Consider the following 25,232-nt stretch of genomic DNA (forward strand, 5'->3'; position numbering starts at 1 on the left):
GTTGAAGTTTTCGATAATCATGGATTTATCGGTGGTGACCGTGTTACCTAGCCTCAGTGCAGTGGGCAGCTGGGAGGAGGTGCTCTTGTTCTCCATGGACTTCACAGTGTCCCAGAACTTTTTGGAGTTGGAGCTACAAGATGTAAACTTCTGCCTGAAGAAGCTGGCCTTAGCTTTCCTGACTGACTGCGTGTATTGGTTCCTGACTTCCCTGAACAGTTGCATATCGCGGGGACTATTCGATGCTATTGCAGTCCGCCACAGGATGTTTTTGTGCTGGTCGAGGGCAGTCAGGTCTGGAGTGAACCAAGGGCTGTATCTGTTCTTAGTTCTGCATTTTTTGAACGGCGCATGCTTATCTAAAATGGTGAGGAAGTTACTTTTAAAGAATGACCAGGCATCCTCAACTGACGGGATGAGGTCAATGTCCTTCCAGGATACCCGGGCCAGGTCGATTAGAAAGACCTGCTCACAGAAGTGTTTTAGGGAGCGTTTGACAGTGATGAGGGGTGGTCGTTTGACTGCAGCTCCGTAGCGGATACAGGCAATGAGGCAGTGATCGCTGAGATCCTGGTTGAAGACAGCGGAGGTGTATTTGGAGGGCCAGTTGGTCAGGATGACGTCTATGAGGGTGCCCTTGCTTACAGAGTTGGGGTTGTACCTGGTGGGTTCCTTGATGATTTGTGTGAGATTGAGGGCATCAAGCTTAGATTGTAGGACTGCCGGGGTGTTAAGCATATCCCAGTTTAGGTCACCTAACAGAACAAACTCTGAAGCTAGATGGGGGGCGATCAATTCACAAATGGTGTCCAGGGCACAGCTGGGAGCTGAGGGGGGTCGGTAGCAGGCGGCAACAGTGAGAGACTTATTTCTGGAGAGAGTGATTTTCAAAATTAGTAGTTAGAACTGTTTGGGTATGGACCTGGAAAGTATGACATTACTTTGCAGGCTATCTCTGCAGTAGACTGCAACTCCTCCCCCTTTAGCAGTTCTATCTTGACGGAAGATGTTATAGTTGGGTATGGAAATCTCTGAATTTTTGGTGGCCTTCCTGAGCCAGGATTCAGACACGGCAAGGACATCAGGGTTAGCAGATTGTGCTAAAGCAGTGAGTAAAACAAACTTAGGGAGGAGGCTTCTGATGTTGACATGAATGAAACCAAGGCTTTTTCGATCACAGAAGTCAACAAATGAGGGTGCCTGGGGACATGCAGGGCCTGGGTTTACCGCCACATCACCCGCGGAACAGAGCAGGAGTAGTATGAGGGTGCGGCTAATGGCTATCAAAACTGGTCGCCTAGAGCGTTGGGGACAGAGAATAAGAGGAGCAGGTTTCTGGGCATGGTAGAATATATTCAGGGCATAATGCGCTGACAGGGGTATGGTGGGGTGCGGGTACAGCGGAGGTAAGCCCAGGCACTGGGTGATGATGAGAGAGGTTGTATCTCTAGACATGCTGGTTGTAATGGGTGAGGTCACCGCATGTGTGGGAGGTGGGACAAAGGAGGTATCAGGGGTATAAAGAGTGGAACTAGGGGCTCCATTGTGAACTAAAACAATGATAACTAACCTGAGCAACAGTATACAAGGCATATTGACATTTGAGAGAGACATACAGCGAGGCATACAGTAATCACAGGTGTTGAATTGGGAAAGCTAGCTAAAACAGTAGGTGAGACAACAACAGGTAATCAGCTAGCACAACAACAGCAGGTAAAATGGCGTTGACTTGGCAACGGGGCCGACAGATAAAACAAACATGCAGAATGGAGTACCGTGATTAATGGACAGTCCAGCGTGCATCAGCTATGTAGCCAAGTGATCAGTGTCCAGGGGGCAGCGGTGGATGGGGCAGGGAAGCTGGACTGGCGAGTGTTATCCAGGTTAAAAAACTAACAATGACTAAATAGCTTGTAGCTAGTTAGCTGGTTAGCTTCTGGAGGTTCTTGAGTGTGTTCTAAAAATGAAAAATAATAGCGATTCCGTATCACATTGGGTGAGGCAGGTTTCCGGAAGGTATAAACAAATTAAAAATCGGAAAGAGATATAAAGTACATATGGGTCCAGTGGGTGTTTGGGACGCGGCGATGCAGACGGTTAGCAGGCCTGTGCTAACAAGCTAACAGTTAGCAGGCCGGGGTAAACAAGGTAGCAGTTAGCGGACCAGGGCTAACAAGCTAGCAGTTAGCAGGCCGAATTAGCAAGCAACGAGATAGCAAGGGCTAGAGAGTTAACCTTTGGGGGACGTCGCGATGGGGTGAGTCTGTTTATTCCTCTTCATGCGGTGACATCGATAGACCGGTCGTGGGCCCGGGTATTGTAGCCCAGGAGTATGCTACGGTGGTAAGCACAGGTGCTCTGGCCGGGCTAGCTTCAAGCTAAGTGGGTGGAAACGCTAGCCAGGAGTAATCATCCGGGGTTGCATTTTAGCTAGATAGCTAGTTGTGAAGATCCAGCTGAAAAATGTTCAGTTTCCGTTGGGAATCCGGGGATAAAAAATAAATAGGTCCGTTATGTTCTGGTTAGCATCGCGTTGGTCGAACTGGCGAGAGCTTTCCGAGCTAAAGGTTAGCTGATGACCGGTTAGCTGAAGACCGCTAGCATAGCTGGTGGTTAGCTGGCTAGCTTCAGTTGAGGGGGTTCCGGTTCCGAAGTAAATATAAATACTTTAGGAAAAGGTAGCTACATTGGGTGAGGCGGGTTGCAGGAGAGTATTCGGAAGCTTAGGTTTAGCAAAATGTTTTTAAAGATATGCGAAGAAAAATATGTAAAAACGAAAAAGAAACGATATATACAAGGGACACGATGCGACAGGACGACTTACTGCTACGCCATCTTGGAAGACAATCAACAAAGTACTCAGTAAACGGTCTGAATACTTACGTAAATGTGGTATTTCCGTTGTCATTATGGGGTAATGTGTGTAGATTGATGCAAATAAAAACTAATTTTAGAATAAGGTTGTACCATAATAAATTGTGGATAAAGTCAAGGGGTCTTATGATAAATTTAAAAAATCGTAGTCTCACACCTCATGTAGCCTAGCCCCTATTGGCCTATATGTTTTAATAAGGTTTGTATCACAACTAAAGTGGCCAAATAACTTAAGCACATTCATCCACTTTACCAGGGGTGTAGAGCTAACTGGCAGTGCATGAGTTTCAAGATAATTTTCACCATAAAAATGCACCTTTATAATAAAAGCATTAAATGCATAATCACATTTGTGGTCACTTTTGATAATGGTGTTTTCCTGCTAACGGAACATTCGCATTTATAGCCTACTGCCCTGTGCGCATTGCTGCACTTACATTGTGAAGAAATAGCTTAGTAGTTTATCAACATTTTAAGCTAAAATGCTTTAAAAAGGTTTTTGATGCTAGCGGTTGTATTCATTTGGGATCTATCACATCCCACAACCATCCCAGACTATGTTTGGAATATTTATTTCTCACACGAAATATAATAGGTCAACTTTTGTACTATGGGGGATAGTAGATTGACATAGGCTAATGCTTTTGCTGTTCGTTAGGCCTACTCACCTTGTTGGCTGACAAAGGAAATGTGCACCGTTCTTCCAAGATCCTCTTCATTGTCTCTGTATTCACTTGTAGCCTGTGAGAAAGACCAGATCACTTGATGGAGAGCTGTTAGTGAGAAGTGCTTCAGAGCAGGCACCACTCAGGGAGAGGAGCTGCAAAAGACATGGATTTTTTTAGGGTGCATTACGGCCTCACAAAGAGGAGGCCGCCGTGAAGTGCTTCTCAAATGCTTCTCAAATTGTGAATGAGACCAAGTATACATTCTGTGCAAAAAAACTAAGCAGAGCTCATGCCTTTTCAAACTACTTTTTTCAAATCATCATGCAGCCTTACAATGTATAAAAAAAAAAAATATATAGATTATGTCCGACATTTGTTGAACAACTAATGTTACATTAACTTCTTGATGACAGGAGGCAGTATTTGCACGTCCGGATGAAATGCATGCCCAAATTCAACTGCCTGCTACTCATCCCCAGAAGATAAGATATACATATTATTCGTAGATTTGGATAGAAAACACTCTGAGGTTTCTAAAACTGTTTGAATCATGTCTTTGAGTATAACAGAACTTATGTAGCAGGCGAAACCCAGAGGGATAAACCATTCAGATTGTTTGTTTTTTTTTAGGTCATTTTCTTTTCAATGGGTTTTCATTGGGAATCCAGATTTCTAAGGGACCTTCTTGCGGTTCCTACCGCTTCCACTGGATGTCACCAGTCTTTAGAAATTGGTTCAGGTTTTTCATTTCAAGTGTACTGTTTGTTTGAGGCGCGTGACCAGAAAGATAGCATCAGTTTGTTTTTTTCCTGTATAGAACACAGATAATTTATCTTCAATTTTATTGATTATTTACTTTAGAAAATACTTAAAGTTGTATTACAAAAGTAGTTTGAAATGTTTTGGCAAAGTTTACAGGTAACTTTTGAGATTTTGTAGTCACCAAGTTGGAACCGGTGTTTTTCTGGATCAAATGCGCGAAATAAATTGACATTTTGCATATATATCGACTAAATTAATCGAACAAAAGGACGGTTTGTGATGTTTATGGGACATATTAGAGTGCCAACAGAAGAAGCTCGTCAAAGATGATGCATGATTTTTATTTCTGCGTTTTGTGTCGCGCCTGCAGGGTTGAAATATGCTTCTCTCTCTTTGTTTACGGAGATACTATCCTCAGATAATAGCATCGTTTGCTTTCGCCGAAAAGCCTTTTTAAAATCTGACATGCTGGCTGGATTCACAACACGTACGATACAAATTAAAGCTACACGTGTGTGATTTCATTAACGTTTGATTTTTATAGTAATTTATTTGAATATGGCACTCTGGCTTTTTGCCAGGTGGGACGCTAGCATCCCACATATCCCAGAGAGGTTAATAACTACATTAAGCATGTAGGAGTGCCTGTTTCTTTGTTAACCGCCCAACACTTGTGCTCATTCCCTCAACTTTTGGAGAAAATATTATATTCTTCTAACTATAAAATAACGCCACAGAATTCTAAGATAATCTTGTCTGCTAAATGAACTAGTGTAGCCCACAGCCATATAGCATAGCCAGATCAGGACATAACATAAGGAAAACTCAGTATGCTATTCCTTTCTTCTGAAATAGACTACATTTTCTTCATATTATGTTTCTTTAGACCTGTCTAAAATAATGAATTTATTGAATGGTATAGACTATATCACATGGATTTATTACACTTAAAATGTAGAAGTTCCAAAGGTCTGCATCAGAGGCTTGTAGGCTGTGTGGAAGGCAGGTGATGCTCAATGTGTTTGTTAATTAACGGTCAATTACCGTGAGACAGTTATTTGCTTGACAATCACCGGCTGATTTTAAATTTTCTCATCATGCTGTTCCCTCAAGTCCTAACCATAAAAGATGTGGTTGCCAGGCACTGGTCAGCCAATTTAGTAACATGAGGACCTTGCCAGTCATAGATCTGTCTCTCTCAGTAAAGCCAGGTGGCACAGGAATGAAGGATGGCTGCGCCCGCGTCCCCTACTGCCCCCGGGGAATAGGGTATGAAGTGTGTCCATGGGTATCCGTGTGTGTGCGTGCGCAAAGCTGAGACACCAAGGTGTAGTACTGTTGTGTACGACATGATTCAAATTGGCTTGACTATCACAATCACGTCCTGTCTGGTACAATATAAAATCATTATTTTTCCAACAATGGAGTTTTGGAAATGATGTTCCAGATTTGTTCACCAATGACCTAGCTATACCCTGGTGTCCTGTTCCCTGGAGGGAGGACTGAACTGACTGCTACTTTGTTTTTCCTCCTTTTCAGTATTGATTCTAATTAGGAAATAAAGTGCAGAGACCGTTGTTTTTGACGAGCAACTTGAGCCACAGGGGGGATCGTGACACTAGGAGAGTATGCCTGCTGTGACGTTATTAGGCTCTGTGGGACTAGATGAGGGGTGTTCTTTTCGCCATGTCCTCTCCCTCCATGGTAGGACAGTATACTCTGGGGACTCCCCCACTCAGGGGAGCAGGATCCTGGATCTCCTGAGCCCAGCTTACCCCTTAGTCATCCAGGGCCTAGAAAACTAAACAAATTATTTACTCAGACAGTAATTATCTCCATCTTAGATGTTACTGCCTGGGTCCATCAACATCACAAAAACACCTCTTGTTTAATTAACCTGTAAACACACACACACACACACTCTGTCTGTTCAGGAAAATGGTGAGGTGGGGGTGTTCCTTTAAAAGCCACACAGAGCTACAGGTGCAGCAGGTTGCCTTGTCTTCAGAATGCGTTCAGTATTTCCATCAGAGCAATATTTAATGTAAGATGCTGCCCAGTGCCCATTAACTGTAACAGTCATCCCATCCCTCCACCATTCCACACCAGTACCTCCGTTCTAATTGGTTAGCATCCATAATGCTGTAATGTACACGACCGGTCAAAAGTTTTAGAACACCTACTCATTCAAGGGATTTTCTTTATTTTTTACTATTTTCTACATTGTAGATTAATAGTGAAGACAACACTATGAAATAACACATATGGAATAATGTAGTAAGCAAAAAGATTATTAAACAAATCATGAGTCTAGGGTAAGCTAGTAGTAATTTACCAGTTAAAAAAAATAAAAAATAAAACAAGATCCATACCATATGGAAAACGGCTCTGCACAGCCATAAGAGACTATTGCTAATTGCTATAGGGCAGGAAGAGAGACTGAAGAGGGCCTTGTCAGCGGCAACTGGGGCCATTTTATAACGATTAACAGCACATTGCTAACAGTGCTGATCTCCAGGCCTATTGTTTTCATTAACTGGTTGTCTTCAGGCTGCAGATGAATGAAGGGCCAGGTCTGCCACTGCACTGACACGGTACGAGGTGACACACCAGCTAAACAGCAGGCTATTTATTAGCTGTGTGTAAAGAGACGCGCTCTGAGGTGATTGGTACTGTGTCAGAGTGAAGGGGACTAGAAATGATAGCAAGGCTATTTGTTTGTAGGAAAGGTTGGGGAACCTTGGGAAGTAGGAAGTTAGAAGTAGTACTATTTTTGTCTGTGTTCATATTCAAGTGAGGTATACACTGAGTGTACAAAACATTAGTCTATTTCCATGACAGACTGACCCGGTGAATCTAGGTGAAAGCCTGACTTTGACTGACAGTGAAAAAAACATGACACATCGGTCAGATTTCAGGTATACATTCAGGTGCATCCTATTTCCATTGATCATCCTTGAGATGTTTCTACAACTTGATTGCAGTCCATCCGTGGTAAATTACATTGATTTTACATGATTTGGAAAGGCACACACCTGTCTCTATGAGGTCCCCCAATTGACAGTACATGTCAGAGCAAAAACCAAGACATGAGGTTGAAGGAATTGTCCATAGAGCTCCGAGACAGGATTGTGTTGGCACAGATATGGGGGGATGTATGCAGCATTGAAGGTCCACAAGAACACAGTTGCCTCCATCATTCATAAGTGGAAGAGGTTTGAAACCACCAAGGCTCTTCCAAGAGCTGGCCGCCCAGCCTAACTGAACAATCGAGGTAGAAGGGCCTTGGTCAGGGATGTGACCAAGAATCCGATGGTCACTCTGACAGTGCTCTCGAGTTCCTCTGTGGTGATGGAATAACTTTCCAGAAGGACAACCATCACTGCAGCACTCCACCAATCAGGCTTTAATGTTAGTTGCAAGACGGAAGCCACTCCTCGGCAAAGGCACATGTCAGCCCGCTTGGAGTTTGCCAAAACACACCTAAAGACTCTTCGACCTTGAGAAACAAGATTCTCTGGTCTGATGAAACCATGATTGAACTCTTTGGCCTGAATGCCAATCGTTACATCTGGATGAAACCTGGCACCAGCCCTACGGTGAAGCATGGTGGTGGCAGCATCATGCTGTGGGGGTGCTTTTCAGCAATCTAGACTGGGAGACTAGTCAGGATCAAGGTGAAGGGTGCAAAGTACAGAGATCTTTGATGAAAACCTGCTCCAGAGCACTCAGGACCTCAGACTTGGGTCAAGGTTCACCTTCCAACAGGACAACGACCCTAAGCACACAGCCAAGACAACGCAGGAGTCTCTGATTCTCTTTGAGTAACCCAGCCAGAGCCCATATTTGAACCCGGTTGAACATCTCTGGAAAGACCTGAAAATAGCTGTGCAGCAACACTCCCCATATGACCTGACAGAGCTTGAGGATCTGCAGAGAACAATGGGAGAAACTCCTCTAATGCAAGTGTGCAAAGCTTGTAGCGTCATACCCAAGAAGACTCGACTGTAATTGCTGCCAAAGGTGCTTCAACAAAAAGGTCTAAATACTTGTGTAAATGTGATATTTCTGTTCTGTTTTTTTTTTTAATAAATTAGCAAACATTTCTAAACTTTGTGTAGATTGATGAGGGGGGGAAAACGATGTAATACATTTTAGAATGAGACTGTAACCTAACAACATGTGGAAAACTTCAAGGGGTCTAAATACTTTCCGAAGGCACTATAGGTGACACAACAGCTGTCATAAACCATCCCATCAAATCATATGGCCTTATGACCCCAACCGTGACCTGGGACGTATTCAGTAGTTCCTCATCCTAACTCAAGATGCACAAAAGCAACTCTGTTTTCTTGTTAATCATAACTTCATACATTGAAGTCAATGGGAAATTGGAATTAAGGGCAACCACATAAATCAAAGTTAAGGATTTCAGCCCATAGGCTCTGTTAGCCGGGGTGCTGCTGGGGATGGATGGATGGATGGAGGGAGGAAGTGGATCCCAGCGCATCCCGCCCAGGGACCAATTGTTGCCACCCTGACTCCCAGAGATAAGTGGAGGGGCTCAAGTCAATCGATCTCCCCCATGTCAACACACTGCTGCTGCCTCACCACAGAAACTAACCATCTCTTCTCTGATTCTCTCTCCCTCTCCTTACAGCTCAGACCGGCTGATGGATGACACAATAAGGTAAGCCTAATGCAGACAGACGTTATCTCTCTCTCTCTCTCTCACACACACACACAGCATATGTTTTACTATTCTTGTGGGCACCTAAAATGTATTTCCATTCAAAATCCTATTTTCCCTAACCCCCTAACCTAAGTCTAAAATAGTCTTTGTCCTCGTGGGGACCTGGGAAATGTCCCCATGAGGGATCATTTTTGTTTTACTATCCTTGTTGGGACTTTAGGGGATCGTTACACACACACTACTGTACTCCCTAGTGTGCACTTTTTTGTTGTCTTTAAACTGGTAGCTACACTGGACGTTAGACATCTCCATGGGCATGAGGTGAAGTCTCTCTAAAGAGTCCAGTACAGAGACCCAAGTGATCCTGACAGATCAGATGGCGACCTTGGTCTGTGTGGAGCTCCTTGCCTCTGACCCCACCTCTTAACATCCACTCTGTGACACCATTTAGATGACATTACACCATTAGCCCAGAGATGGAGACAAGAACAGCTTTCAGGCCTAAGTGGATTGATATGGTCAAGCAAAGTTTGAAGAGAGAGGAAGTGGGCTATGCATCTATCCCTCCCACCATCTCAGCCTCCCTTTTGCCTCTATCCCTCCCACCATCTCAGCCTCCCTTTTACCTCTATCCCTCCCACCATCTCAGCCTCCCTTTTGCCTCTATCCCTCCCACCATCTCAGCCTCCCTTTTACCTCTATCCCTCCCACCATCTCAGCCTCCCTTTTGCCTCTATCCCTCCCACCATCTCAGCCTCCCTGTTGCCTCTATCCCTCCCACCATCTCAGCCTCCCTTTTGCCTCTATCCCTCCCACCATCTCAGCCTCCCTTTTGCCTCTATCCCTCCCACCATCTCAGCCTCCCTTTTGCCTCTATCCCTCCCACCATCTCAGCCTCCCTTTTGCCTCTATCCCTCCCACCATCTCAGCCTCCCTTTTGCCTCTATCCCTCCCACCATCTCAGCCTCCCTTTTGCCTCTATCCTTCCCACCATCTCAGCCTCCCTTTTGCCTCTATCCCTCCCACCATCTCAGCCTCCCTTTTGCCTCTATCCTTCCCACCATCTCAGCCTCCCTTTTGCCTCTATCACTCCCACCATCTCAGCCTCCCTATTTGCCTCTATCCCTCCCACCATCTGACTCCCTGTTGCCTCTATCCTTCCCACCATCTGACTCCCTGTTGCCTCTATCCCTCCCACCATCTCAGCCTCCCTGTTGCCTCTATCCCTCCCACCATCTGACTCCCTGTTGCCTCTATCCCTCCCACCATCTGACTCCCTGTTGCCTCTATCCTTCCCACCATCTGACTCCCTGTTGCCTCTATCCCTCCCACCATCTGACTCCCTGTTGCCTCTATCCCTCCCACCATCTGACTCCCTGTTGCCTCTATCCCTCCCACCATCTGACTCCCTGTTGCCTCTATCCCTCCCACCATCTGACTCCCTGTTGCCTCTATCCCTCCCACCATCTCAGCCTCCCTGTTGCCTCTATCCCTCCCACCATCTGACTCCCTGTTGCCTCTATCCTTCCCACCATCTGACTCCCTGTTGCCTCTATCCCTCCCACCAGCTCAGCCTCCCTGTTGCCTCTATCCCTCCCACCATCTGACTCCCTGTTGCCTCTATCCTTCCCACCATCTGACTCCCTGTTGCCTCTATCCCTCCCACCATCTGACTCCCTGTTGCCTCTATCCCTCCCACCATCTGACTCCCTGTTGCCTCTATCCCTCCCACCATCTGACTCCCTGTTGCCTCTATCCCTCCCACCATCTGACTCCCTGTTGCCTCTATCCCTCCCACCATCAGCCTCCCTGTTGCCTCTATCCTTCCCACCATCTGACTCCCTGTTGCCTCTATCCCTCCCACCATCTGACTCCCTGTTGCCTCTATCCCTCCCACCATCTGACTCCCTGTTGCCTCTATCCCTCCCACCATCTGACTCCCTGTTGCCTCTATCCTTCCCACCATCTGACTCCCTGTTGCCTCTATCCCTCCCACCATCTGACTCCCTGTTGCCTCTATCCCTCCCACCATCAGCCTCCCTGTTGCCTCTATCCTTCCCACCATCTGACTCCCTGTTGCCTCTATCCCTCCCACCATCTGACTCCCTGTTGCCTCTATCCCTCCCACCATCTGACTCCCTGTTGCCTCTATCCCTCCCACCATCTGACTCCCTGTTGCCTCTATCCCTCCCACCATCTCAGCCTCCCTGTTGCCTCTATCCCTCCCACCATCTCAGCCTCCCTGTTGCCTCTATCCCTCCCACCATCTGACTCCCTGTTGCCTCTATCCTTCCCACCATCTGACTCCCTTTTGCCTCTATCCTTCCCACCATCTCAGCCTCCTTGTTGCCTCTATCCCTCCCACCATCTCAGCCTCCCTTTTGCCTCTATCCTTCCCACCATCTCAGCCTCCCTGTTGCCTCTATCCCTCCCACCATCTCAGCCTCCCTTTTGCCTCTATCACTCCCACCATCTCAGCCTCCTTGTTGCCTCTATCCCTCCCACCAGCTCAGCCTCCTTGTTGCCTCTATCCCTCCCACCAGCTCAGCCTCCTTGTTGCCTCTATCCTTCCCACCATCTCAGCCTCCCTTTTGCCTCTATCACTCCCACCATCTCAGCCTCCTTGTTGCCTCTATCCTTCCCACCATCTCAGCCTCCTTTTGCCTCTATCCTTCCAACCATCTCAGCCTCCCTGTTGCCTCTATCCCTCCCACCATCTCAGCCTCCCTTTTGCCTCTATCACTCCCACCAGCTCAGCCTCCTTGTTGCCTCTATCCCTCCCACCATCTGACTCCCTGTTGCCTCTATCACTCCCACCATCTCAGCCTCCTTGTTGCCTCTATCCCTCCCACCAGCTCAGCCTCCTTGTTGCCTCTATCCCTCCCACCATCTGACTCCCTTTTGCCTCTATCCTTCCCACCATCTCAGCCTCCTTGTTGCCTCTATCCCTCCCACCATCTCAGCCTCCCTTTTGCCTCTATCCTTCCCACCATCTCAGCCTCCCTGTTGCCTCTATCCCTCCCACCATCTCAGCCTCCCTTTTGCCTCTATCCCTCCCACCATCTCAGCCTCCTTGTTGCCTCTATCCCTCCCACCAGCTCAGCCTCCTTGTTGCCTCTATCCCTCCCACCATCTGACTCCCTGTTGCCTCTATCCTTCCCACCATCTGACTCCCTGTTGCCTCTATCCCTCCCACCATCTGACTCCCTGTTGCCTCTATCCCTCCCACCAGCTCAGACTCCCTGTTGCCTCTATCCCTCCCACCATCTGACTCCCTGTTGCCTCTATCCCTCCCACCAGCTCAGCCTCCCTGTTGCCTCTATCCCTCCCACCATCTGACTCCCTGTTGCCTCTATCCCTCCCACCATCTGACTCCCTGTTGCCTCTATCCCTCCCACCAGCTCAGCCTCCCTGTTGCCTCTATCCCTCCCACCATCTGACTCCCTGTTGCCTCTATCCCTCCCACCATCTGACTCCCTGTTGCCTCTATCCCTCCCACCATCTGACTCCCTGTTGCCTCTATCCTTCCCACCATCTGACTCCCTGTTGCCTCTATCCCTCCCACCATCTGACTCCCTGTTGCCTCTATCCTCCCACCATCTCAGCCTCCATGTTGCCTCTATCCCTCCCACCATCTCAGCCTCCCTTTTGCCTCTATCCCTCCCACCATCTGACTCCCTGTTGCCTCTATCCCTCCCACCATCTCAGCCTCCATGTTGCCTCTATCCCTCCCACCATCTCAGCCTCCCTTTTGCCTCTATCCCTCCCACCATCTGACTCCCTGTTGCCTCTATCCCTCCCACCATCTCAGCCTCCATGTTGCCTCTATCCCTCCCACCATCTCAGCCTCCCTGTTGCCTCTATCCCTCCCACCATCTCAGCCTCCCTGTTGCCTCTATCCCTCCCACCATCTCAGCCTCCCTGTTGCCTCTATCCCTCCCACCATCTCAGCCTCCCTGTTGCCTTTTCCCTCCCATCATCTCTTCCTCCCTGTTTGTTCTATCCCTCCCACCATCTGACTCCCTGTTGCCTCTATCCCTCCCACCATCTCAGCCTCCCTGTTGCCTCTATCCCTCCCACCATCTGCCTCCCTGTTGCCTCTATCCTTCCCACCATCTCAGCCTCCCTGTTGCCTCTATCCCTCCCACCATCTCAGCCTCCCTGTTGCCTCTATCCCTCCCACCATCTCAGCCTCCCTTTTGCCTCTATCCCTCCCACCATCTCAGCCTCCCTGTTGCCTCTATCCCTCCCACCATCTCAGCCTCCCTGTTGCCTTTTCCCTCCCACCATCTCAGCCTCCCTGTTGCCTCTATCCCTCCCACCATCTCAGCCTCCCTGTTGCCTCTATCCCTCCCACCATCTCAGCCTCCCTGTTGCCTCTATCCCTCCCACCATCTGACTCCCTGTTGCCTCTATCCTTCCCACCATCTGACTCCCTGTTGCCTCTATCCCTCCCACCAGCTCAGCCTCCTTGTTGCCTCTATCCCTCCCACCATCTGACTCCCTGTTGCCTCTATCCTTCCCACCATCTGACTCCCTGTTGCCTCTATCCCTCCCACTATCTGACTCCCTGTTGCCTCTATCCTTCCCACCATCAGCCTCCCTGTTGCCTCTATCCCTCCCACCATCTGACTCGCTGTTGCCTCTATCCCTCCCACTATCTGACTCCCTGTTGCCTCTATCCTTCCCACCATCTGACTCCCTGTTGCCTCTATCCCTCCCACCATCTGACTCCCTGTTGCCTCTATCCCTCCCACCATCTGACTCCCTGTTGCCTCTATCCCTCCCACCATCTCAGCCTCCATGTTGCCTCTATCCCTCCCACCATCTCAGCCTCCCTTTTGCCTCTATCCCTCCCACCATCTGACTCCCTGTTGCCTTTCCCCTCCGATCATCTCAGCCTCCCTGTTGCCTCTATCCCTCCCACCATCTCAGCCTCCCTGTTGCCTCTATCCCTCCCACCATCTCAGCCTCCCTGTTGCCTCTATCCCTCCCACCATCTCAGCCTCCCTGTTGCCTCTATCCCTCCCACCATCTCAGCCTCCCTGTTGCCTCTATCCCTCCCACCATCTCAGCCTCCCTGTTGCCTTTTCCCTCCCATCATCTCTTCCTCCCTGTTTGTTCTATCCCTCCCACCATCTGACTCCCTGTTGCCTCTATCCCTCCCACCATCTCAGCCTCCCTGTTGCCTCTATCCCTCCCACCATCTCAGCCTCCCTGTTGCCTCTATCCCTCCCACCATCTCAGCCTCCCTGTTGCCTCTATCCCTCCCACCATCTCAGCCTCCCTGTTGCCTCTATCCCTCCCACCATCTCAGCCTCCCTGTTGCCTTTTCCCTCCCATCATCTCTTCCTCCCTGTTTGTTCTATCCCTCCCACCATCTACTGGCACAGGTGCTTCATTAAGTGGATTTGTGGGCCGTGCAGCTCCTCTTCCTGTCCAGCCCCCACTCCCTCACCGACCCGAGTCTCTCTCTCTCTTCCCTCTTGTTTTAGCCAAGCAGAAAATTACACTGGATGAGAAAGCCACGATCATTACCGGTTCCCTCCCAGTCTTGAACACGCCTAACAAGACACATCCACGCACACAGCCAGAAGATAATGAAGCGTATTTTTTCTCCTGATTAGTTTTTGTGTGTTATTATGCCCTGTGGGGATGAGGAGGGTTGAGCTATGATTCATTTATGTGAATTAATATGCATTGGGCTTTGAGAGGAACAGTTGGGACTCCAGTGACCGAAGCAGAAAGAAAAGAGTGCGATTTTCACAGCACAGAAATGCTGTTTTTGGTAGTTAAAGTAACATATTCATATTAAGCTCTGTCAAAATGGGGTTAGATTGGAGAGAATTGGTCTCAATAAACTTATCTGGAAACCCCACAGTGACTTTACTTTAGATGCTAACGGTGATGAGCTGAATTAGTTTAGCATTGAGCTGGTTTTCAGACAGGTCGAGTCAGTGTGTGTGTGCTTTAGCCTCGCCCCTATCAGATAGCAGCTCTGATTGCCAGCACGTTAGCGTAGCGCTAACGCTGGCCCAGTGTTAGTCAGCAGCGTTGGGCTATGGGAAGAGAGGCGACTGGTCTTCCCCTCTGACTCTGGAGAACATGATATATGAGCTAGATCCTTGTCATAGGGACTGATTGTCCCCTCAGCAACACCCTACGAGGTGTTAGGCTGTCAGCAGCTGGCAGCGATGAAGATTAGACAACACACACATACACGCTTATTCAAACATGTACTACAAATGGTAAACTACCACATTTTCTCAAACACCTTCGCTCCCACACACTCAACACACAGTGCACCCACATCCTTACATGGTGAGGAAGTTTCCACATCACAGCTATTTAATCTTCCAATGACAAGGCAGCACTCAGTTGAAGGAGATGGGAGAACATGAAGTGCTTGATGTCCATGTACACCGAAGCACACACCACAAGATCTGAAATCAGCTAGAGCCCTCAGGCTTTGTTCCAGGCCTCATGCCTTATAAGAAAATAACCGCACAGAAATGTACTATATCTGAACTGAGATGCAAGATGTGAAATTAGCTAGTGTCCTCGGGCTTTGTTCCAGGCTTTACGTCGTTGAAGGAAATGGACTCTAACTGAATGGTACCGCCTCTGATGGTGCATTTAGTCTCTTCAGACTAAATTACAGTTACCATGTGAAAGCTACTATTTTTTTTTTCTCAAATGAGATTGTATATCAGCTTTCTTGAGGTGTCTGGGAAAACAATATCTAACAGAGGGTTATTCTCTGAAGCTTTTCTGCTATGAAGTGTGTGTCTGTGTACAGTGCCTTCTAAAATTGATTAAATATATTTTTTCCACTCATCAATCTACACAAAATAACCCATAATGAGAAGGAAAAACTTTTTTTGTAGAACTTGTTACTAATTCATATTTTAGTATTCAGACCCTTTACGCAGTACTTTGTTGAAGCACCTTTGGCAGCGATTACAGCCTCTAGTCTTCTTGGGTATGACGCTACAAGCTTTGCACACCTCTATTTGGGTACTTTCTCCCATTCTTCTCTGCAGATCCTCTAAAGCTCTAAGCTTTGTCAGGTTGGATTGGGAGCGTTGCTGCACTGCTATTTTCAGGTATCTCCAGAGATGTTTCATCGGATTTAAGTCCGGGCTCTGACTTGGCTATGCGCTTAGGGGTGTCATGTCGGAAGGTGAACTTTCATCCCAATCTGATGTCCTGAGAGCTCTGGATCAGGTTTTCATCAAGGAACTCTGTACTTTTCTCTGTTTATCTTTGCTTCAATCCTGACTAGTCTCCCAGTCCCTGTTCCTGAAAACCATCCCCACAGCATGATTCTGCCACCACCTTGCTTTACCTTAGGGATTAGAGGTCAACCGATTAATCGGAATGGCCCATTTAAAACGTTTAACGGGTGAAGTAGTATTTAACAAATGCATTCGTGAAAAAAGCACTGTCGTTGCACCAATGTGTACCTAACCATAAACATCAATGTCTTTCTTAAAATCAATACACAAGTATATATTTTTAAACCTGCATATTTAGTTAATATTGCCTGCTAACATCAATTTCTTTTAACTAGGGAAATTGTCACTTCTCTTGCGTTCAGTTCATGCAGAGTCAGGGTATATGCAGAAGTTTCGGCTGCCTAGCTCGTTGCTAACTGTGTGAAGACCATTTCTTCCTAACGAAGACCGTAATTTGCCATAATTGTACATAATTATGACCATAACATTGAAGGTTGTGCAATGAAACAGCAATATTTAGACTTAGGGATGCCACCCGTTAGCTAAATTACGGAATGGTTCCGTATTTCACTGAAAGAATAAATGTTTTGTTTTCGAAATAATATTTTCCGGATTTGACCATATTAATGACCTACGGCTCGTATTTCTGTGTTATAATTAAGTCTATGATTTGATAGAGCAGTCTGACTGAGTGGTGGTAGGCAGCAGCAGGCTCGTAAGCATTCATTCAAACAGCACTTTCCTGCATTTGCCAGCAGCTCTTCGCTGTGCTTCAAGCATTGCGCTGATTATATTTATTTATTTATTTCACCTTTATTTAACCAGGTAGGCAAGTTGAGAACAAGTTCTCATTTACAATTGCGACCTGGCCAAGATAAAGCAAAGCAGTTCGACGCAAACAACGACAGAGTTACACATGGAGTAAAACAAACATACAGTCAATAATACAGTATAAACAAGTCTATATACGATGTGAGCAAATGAGGTGAGATAAGGGAGGTAAAGGCAAAAAAAAGGCCACGGTGGCAAAGTAAATGCAATATAGCAACTAAAACACTGGAAAGGTAGATTTGCAGTGGAAGAATGTGCAAAGTAGAAATAAAAATAATGGTGTGCAAAGGAGCAAAATAAATAAATAATATCAATAGAGTAGGGAAAGAGGTCCGAGCCGTCCAGAGTAGTGATGTTGGGCAGGCGGGCAGGTGCAGGCAGCGACCGGTTGAAGAGCATGCATTTAGTTTTACTTGTATTTAAGAGCAATTGGAGGCCACGGAAGGAGAGTTGTATGGCATTGAAGCTTGCCTGGAGGGTTGTTAACACAGTGTCCAAAGAAGGGCCAGAAGTATACAGAATGGTGTCGTCTGCGTAGAGGTGGATCAGAGACTCACCAGCAGCAAGAGCGACATCATTGATGTATATAGTGAAGCGAGTCGGTCCAAGAATTGAACCCTGTGACACCCTCATAGAGACTGCCAGAGGTCCGGACAGCAGACCCTCCGATTTGACACACTGAACTCTATCAGAGAAGTAGTTGGTGAACCAGGCGAGGCAATCATTTGAGAAACCAAGGCTGTCGAGTCTGCCGATGAGGATGTGGTGATTGACAGAGTCGAAAGCCTTGGCCAGATAAATGAATACGGCTGCACAGTAATGTTTCTTATCGATGGCGGTTAAGATATCGTTTAGGACCTTGAGCGTGGCTGAGGTGCACCCATGACCAGCTCTGAAACCAGATTGCATAGCAGAGAGGGTATGGTGAGATTCGAAATGGTTGGTAATCTGTTTCTTGACTTGGCTTTCGAAGACTTTAGAAAGGCAGGGTAGGATAGATATAGGTCTTTAGCAGTTTGGGTCAAGAGTGTCCCCCCCCTTTGAAGAGGGGGATGACCGCAGCTGCTTTCCAATCTTTGGGAATCTCAGACAACACGAAAGAGAGGTTGAACAGGCTAGTAATGGGGGTGGCAACAATTTTGGCAGATAATTTTAGAAAGAAAGGGTCCAGATTGTCTAACCCGGCTGATTTGTAGGGGTCCAGATTTAGCAGCTCTTTCAGAACATCAGCTTACTGGATTTGGGAGAAGGAGAAATGGGGAAGGCTTGGGCGAGTTGCTGTGGGGGGGTGCAGTGCTGTTGACCGGGGTAGGAGTAGCCAGGTGGAAAGCATGGCCAGCCGTAGAAAAATGCTTATTGAAATGTTCAATTATAGTGGATTTATCAGTGGTGACAATGTTTCCTATCTTGTGGGCAGCAGGGAGGAGGTGTTCTTATTCTCCATGGACTTTACAGTGTCCCAGAACCTTTTTGAGTTAGTGTTGCACGAAGCAAATTTCTGCTTGAAAAAGCTAGCCTTGGCTTTTCTAACTGCCTGTGTATAATAGTTTCTAGCTTCCCTGAACAGCTGCATGTCACGGGGGCTGTTCGATGCTAATGCAGAACGCCATAGGTTGTTTTTGTGTTGGTTAAGGGCAGTCAGGTCTGGGGAGAACCAAGGGCTATATCTGTTCCTGGTTCTAAATTTCTTGAATGGGGCATGCTTATTTAAAATGGTTAGGAAAGCATTTTTAAATAACCAGGCATCCTCTACTGACGGGATGAGATCAATATCCTTCCAGGATACCCCGGCCAGGTCGATTAGAAAGGCCTGCTCACTGAAGTGTTTCAGGGAGCGTTTGACAGTGATGAGTGGAGGTTGTTTGACCGTACGTATGCAGGCAATGAGGCAGTGATCGCTGAGATCTTGGTTGAAGACAGCAGAGGTGTATTTAGAGGGGTTGGTGGTTAGTGTGCCTGTGTTTAAGGCTTTGGGGAGGTACCTGATAGGTTCATTGATCATTTGTGTGAGATTGAGGGCATCAAGCTTAGATTGTAGGATGGCTGGGGTGTTAAGCATGTTCCAGTTTAGGTCGCCTAGCAGCACGAGCTCTGAAGATGGATGGGGGGCAATAAGTTCACATATGGTGTCCAGAGCACAGTTGGGGGCAGAGGGTGGTCTATAGCAGGCGGCAACAGTGAGAGACTTGTTTTTAGAGAGATGGATTTTTAAAAGTAGAAGTTCAAATTGTTTGGGCACAGACCTGGATAGTAGGACAGAGCTCTGCAGGCTATCTTTGCAGTAGATTGCAACACCGCCCACTTTGGCAGTTCTATCTTGTCTGAAAATGTTGGTTTGGATAAAAATTCCAGAATTTTTGGTGGTCTTCCTAAGCCAGGATTCAGACACAACCAGAACATCCGGGTTAGCAGAGTGTGCTAAAGCAGTGAATAAAACAAACTTAGGGAGGAGGCTTCTAATGTTAACATGCATAAAACCAAGGCTATTACGGTTACAGAAGTCATCAAAAGAGAGCGCCTGGGGAATAGGAGTGGAGCTAGGCACTGCAGGGCCTGGATTTACCTCTACATTGCCAGAGGAGGAGTAGGATAAGGGTACGGCTAAAAGCAATAAGAATTGATCGTCTAGAACAGAGAGTAAAAGGAGGTTTCTGGGGGCGATAAAATAGCTTCAAGGTATAATGTACAGACAAAGGTATGGTAGGATGTGAATACAGTGGAGGTCAACCTAGGTATTGAGTGATGATATGAGAGATATTGTCCCTAGAAACATCATTGAAACCAGGAGATGTCATCGCATGTGTGGGTGGTGGAACTAATAGGTTGGATAAGGTATTGTGAGCGGGACTAGAGGCTCTACAGTGAAATAAGCCAATAAACACCAACCAGAACAGCAATGGACAAGGCATATTGACATTAAGGAGCGGCATGCTTAGTCCAGTGATCAAAAGGGTCCAGTGAGTAGTGAAGTTGGTTGGGGTCACAGCGATTTAGACAGCTAGCCTGGCCATTGGTAGCAAGCTAGCATAGGATGGAGGTCTGTTATTAGCCACCTCATGCGTTTCCGTCGGTAGGGTTAGTGGGGTTCTGTGTGATAGAGGGGATGAATCCAATTCGCAAAAAAAACAATAGATATAGTTATAGAGGCCCAAGAAGAAGAAAATAATAAATTGTCCGATAGGTCTATTCAGATAACAGCCGATAAGACAGCTAACGATTAGCGGACCGCAGATGGGCGTTCGGGTAACGTCACGACGGAGGAGCCAGCCGGATAACTCCCTCTGGTAGATAACGTCGGTAGTCCAGTTGTGAAGGCCCGGTGGGGCTCCGCGTTGGCAGTAAAACGGGTCCGGATCGGTGATTGTAGTCCAGGAGTGACTGATGGAACTCTTCAGCTGGCTAGCTCCGGAATAATTGATGTTTGCTCCGGAATCGACGAAAGCCGATAGTCACACGGATAGCAGCTAGCTAGCTGCGAGATCCAGGTATAAATGTCCAGAGTTAGCGGTTGAAATCCGGGGACATGGAGAGAAAAATAGGTCCGGTATGTTCCGGTCCGAGCCGCGCCGTACAAAACTGGCGATAGATTTTCGAGCTAAAGGATAGCTGATGACCACAAACCGTGGTTAGCTGAATACTAACGATTAGCCAGTTAACTAGCTTCTGGCGAGCTTCTGGATTAGCTTCTGGTGAGCTTCTGGATTAGCTTCTGGTTAGCTTCTATGGAGGATTACAGATTTGAGGTAAATGATACTTTAAAAAGATATATAAATTGGTGAGGCAGGTTGCAGGAGAGTGTTTTGAAGATGAGTTTATGGAAAATGAAAAATAGATATATAAAAAGATATGCGAAGAAAGTTGTAAATATATATACGGGACACGACAAGACGAGGACAAAAGACGTCTGAACTGCTATGCCATCTTGGAGTGTTTTATGTTTGACTATCAACTCCCGAGATTAGGCTGGCAATACTATAGTGCCTATAAGAACATCCAATAGTCAAAGGTTAATGAAATACAAATGGTATAGTGTGAAATAGTCCTATAATTCCTTAAAGAACTACAACCTAAAACCTCTTACCTGGGAATGTTGAAGACTCATGTTAAAAGGAACCACCAGGTTCCATATGTTCTAATGTTCTGAGCAAGTAACTTAAACGTTTGCTTTTTTACATGGCACATATTGCACTTTGACTTTCTTCTCCAACACTGTGTTTTTGCATTATTTAAACCAAATTGACCATGTTTCATTATTTATTTGAGACTAAATTGATATTATTGATGTATTATATTAAGTTCAAATAAGTTTTCTTTCATTATTGTTGTAATTATTACAAATATATATATATTTTAAAATATCGGCCGATTTTAATCGGGATAGGCTTTATTTTGGTCCTCCAATAATCGGTATCGGTCGACCTCTAGTAGGGATGGTGCCAGTTTCCTCCAGACGTGACGCTTGGCCATATGATTTGATGGGATGGCTTATGACAGCTGTTGTCACCTACAGTGCCTTCGGAAAGTATTCAGACCCCTTGACTTTTTCCATATTTTGTTAGGTTAGTCTCATTCTAAAATGGATTAAATATTTTTTTCCCCCTCATCAATCTACACACAAAGTTTAGAAATGTTTGCTAATTTATAAAACATAACAGAAATATCACATTTACACAAGTATTCAGACCTTTTTGTTGAAGCACCTTTGGCAGCAATTACAGTCTCGAGTCTTCTTGGGTATGACGCTACAAGCTTTGCACACTTGCATTAGAGGAGTTTCTCCCATTGTTCTCTGCAGATCCTCAAGCTCTGTCAGGTCATATGGGGAGTGTTGCTGCACAGCTATTTTCAGGTCTTTCCAGAGATGTTCAACCGGGTTCAAATATGGGCTCTGGCTGGGTCACTCAAAGAGAATCAGAGACTCCTGTGTTGTCTTTGCTGTGTGCTTAGGGTCGTTGTCCTGTTGGAAGGTGAACCTTAATCCAAGCCTGAGTGCTCTGGAGCAGGTTTTCATCAATGATCTCTCTGTACTTAGCGCCCTTTGCCTCGATCCTGACAAGTCTCCCAGTCTCGATTGCTGAAAAGCACCCCCACAGCATGATGCTGCAACCGCCGTGCTGTGGGGGTGGTGCCAGGGTTCCTCCAGACTTAACGCTTGGCATTCAAGCCATAGAGTTTGTGACGACCCTCCCACTCTGTCTGCCGAATTCTCTCTTCGTTCTTGTTTCCTTATTTAGGATGCCGGTGGGCGGAGTTGGGAGGGTCGTCAGTTACATGGGAATCACCTGGGCCCGGTGTGTCCCAGGATAAATACACCACTTCCCCATTCATGGAGGAGACTCTCTCCATGCAGACAACTTTATGGATTTTGTTGTTTCTTGGTGGCCTTTTGGTTGTTTGCTTTGGCACCTTTCAACACCCTGCATGATCACATGAAAAACACTCACTTACACTACTGATTACTGATTACACACACCATTGTATATTATACTTAGTTACTTATTTAATAAATATATATGCTTTGTTACTCCTTATCTCCACGTTGTCTCCCTTTTGTTACGGGCTTTGAGCCGGTTCGTGACAAGTTCAATCTTGGTTTCATCAGACGAGAGAATCTTGTTTCTCATGGTCAGAGTCCTTTAGGTGCCTTTTTGGCAAACTCCAAGAGGGCTGTCATGTGCCTTTTAATGAGGAGTGGCTTCCTTCTGGCCACTCTACCATAAAGGCCGGAACTCTAGAGCTCTGTCAGTGACCATCTGGTTCTTGGTCACCTCCCTGACCAAGGCCCTTCTCCCCAGTTTGGCTGGGCCGCCAGCTCTAGGGAGAGACTTGGCGGTTCCAAACTTCTTCCTTTTAAGAATGATTGAAGCCACTGTGTTCTTGTGGACCTTCAATGCTGCAGATGTATTTTTATGGTGCCTTTCCCCAGATCTGTGCCTCGACACAGTCCTGTCTCGGCGCGCTCTACAGACAATTCCTTCGACCTCATGGCTTGGTTTTTGCTATGACATGCACTGTCAACTGTGGGACCTTATATAGACAGGTGTGTGCCTTTCCAAATCATGTCCAGTCAATTGAATTTTCCACCGGGGAACTCCAAGTTGTAGAAACATCTCAAGGATGATCAATGGAAACAGAATACCATGAGGCTAGAAATTGACCTCTGGTGCAAAGGGTCTGAATACTTATGTAAATAAGGTATTTCTGTTTACATCTTTAAATAAAATGTTTACATTTCTAAACCCCCCCACCGCTACACTTGCCACCACTCCTGAAAAAATATAATTGGGAAAAGCTGTGTGCTACACTACACACCTCAGTGTATCTCTGTGCTAATATCCACAGGACCTCAGACTCGGCTCCCCCAGTATTTCTCTCTCTGCATTCTAAATTAATGTGATAGTTCTCCTCCCCCTCTAATGGGTTTCTCTGCCTCCACCCGCCTTCTGTCTGTCACGGTAGTTGCACTTGGGTTACCACACACACACAATCGTGCCTCGTACTTTATACTAGAGAAAAGCTGTTTGATAACAAGCCTTACATGTGTGATATTGTAGTGTTGCCTATACTCTGGATTGGAGAAAAGCTGTTTTATAACAAAGCAGAAGATTTACAGGGGTGATATTGTAGGGTTGGTTACCTCTCCCCTAATTTAACCTGTGTTTGTCACGGTCTTCCTCTTCTCTTCCTGCAGTATTGCCATGGCGACCAAGGAGAACATGACATCCCAGAGAGGGCTGTTGAAGTCCATACACAGCAGGGTCAACACTCTGGCCAGTATCCTTTACAACACCTAGCAAACTTTATGCACATTGGAGATTCTCCATTAAACATCATGTTTAGGACTGGGCTTAAAATGTATCTGGGAAGCCAACCCTATGTTCATATCTGTTTGAGAAAAAACAATTTCACAAATACCTATTTAGGTATTTAATCAGACAAGAAATTCTAGAGATTGTCCAGGTATGTGTTTTAAACAACTTTTATTTGATCATAATTGTCCTTTAATGCCACGTAGATATTTTTATCCAAAGAAATTTACAGAAGTGAGTTAATGTGAATTGATCCCCGCAGGAACTGAACCCACGACCGTGGCGTTGTTAGCGCAACGCTCTTACTCATTAGGTCCTCTATTTTACCGTACTATTAACTCCTGTGAGCTGCAACCAGACACAATACAGCTCTAGAGTCCCTTAACCTCTCTAGGGTATGTGGGACTCTAGCGTCCTACCTGGCCAACATCCAGTGAGATTTCAGAGCGCTAAATTCAAAAAACAGAAATAGTCATTATAAAAATTCAGAAAACAAAACATATTTTACATAGGTTTAAAGATTAACTTCTTGTGAATCCAACCACGGTGTCAGATTTTTTTAAATGCTTTACGGCTAAAGCATACCTTACAATTTTTGAGAACATAGCCCAGCAGACAAATCATTACAAACAGTAGCCAGCCAAGTAGAAGAGTTACACAAGTCAGAAATAGAGAAAATTAATCCCTTTCCTTTGATCTTCATATGGTTGCACTCAGAAGACATTCATTTACTCAATAAATGTTCCTTTTGTTCGATGGTCTCTTTATATCCAAAAAAACTCTTGTTTTGTTTGTTTTCTTCAGTAATCCACAGGCTCAAACGCAGTCAAAACAGGCAGACAAAAAAAAATTGTATCCGTAAACGTCATAGAAACATGTCAAACAATGTTTATATTCAATCCTCAGGCTGGTTTTAGCCTAAATTATCTATAATATTTCAAACGGACAATAACATTGTCAATATAAAAGGTAAACAAGAAAGGCACTCTCGGGATTGCGCATGAAAAAGCTCTGTGACACGTCAGGGTCCACTCATTGACTGGTCTTACTCCCTCATTTATCAGAATACAAGCCTGAAACTATTTCTAAAGACTGTTGACATCTAGTGGAAGGCATAAGAACTGCAATTTGATACTGTAATGGCATTGAATAGAAAACTACACACACAAAAAAAACTGCTTCCTGAATGGATTTTTCTCAGATGTTCACCTGCCAAATCAGTTCTGTTATACTCAGACACTATTTTAACAGTTTTTGAAACTTTAGAGTGTTTTCTATCCAAATCTACCAGTTATATGCATATCATATCTTCTGGGCCCGAGTAGCAGGCCGTTTAATCTGGGCATTCTTTTCATCC

At 46.0% G+C, this 25,232-nt stretch overlaps 1 protein-coding gene across 3 annotated transcripts in view; it reads left to right on the plus strand.

The window, feature by feature from the left end:
* The window catches only part of LOC118397400 (Golgi SNAP receptor complex member 1), a 56,456-nt gene that overhangs the window by 29,079 nt on the left and 2,145 nt on the right, over positions 1–25,232 (plus strand). For all 3 annotated transcript variants that reach the window (XM_035792087.2, XM_035792088.2, XM_035792089.2), the window contains exons 7-8: positions 8,965–8,994; positions 23,758–23,840. In XM_035792087.2, coding sequence (XP_035647980.1) covers positions 8,965–8,994; positions 23,758–23,840 — 113 coding nt within the window. The remainder of the gene's footprint in view (positions 1–8,964; positions 8,995–23,757; positions 23,841–25,232) is intronic.

This window comes from Oncorhynchus keta, chromosome 18, assembly GCF_023373465.1.
Source record: "Oncorhynchus keta strain PuntledgeMale-10-30-2019 chromosome 18, Oket_V2, whole genome shotgun sequence".
Classification (NCBI taxonomy): Eukaryota; Metazoa; Chordata; class Actinopteri; order Salmoniformes; family Salmonidae; genus Oncorhynchus; species Oncorhynchus keta.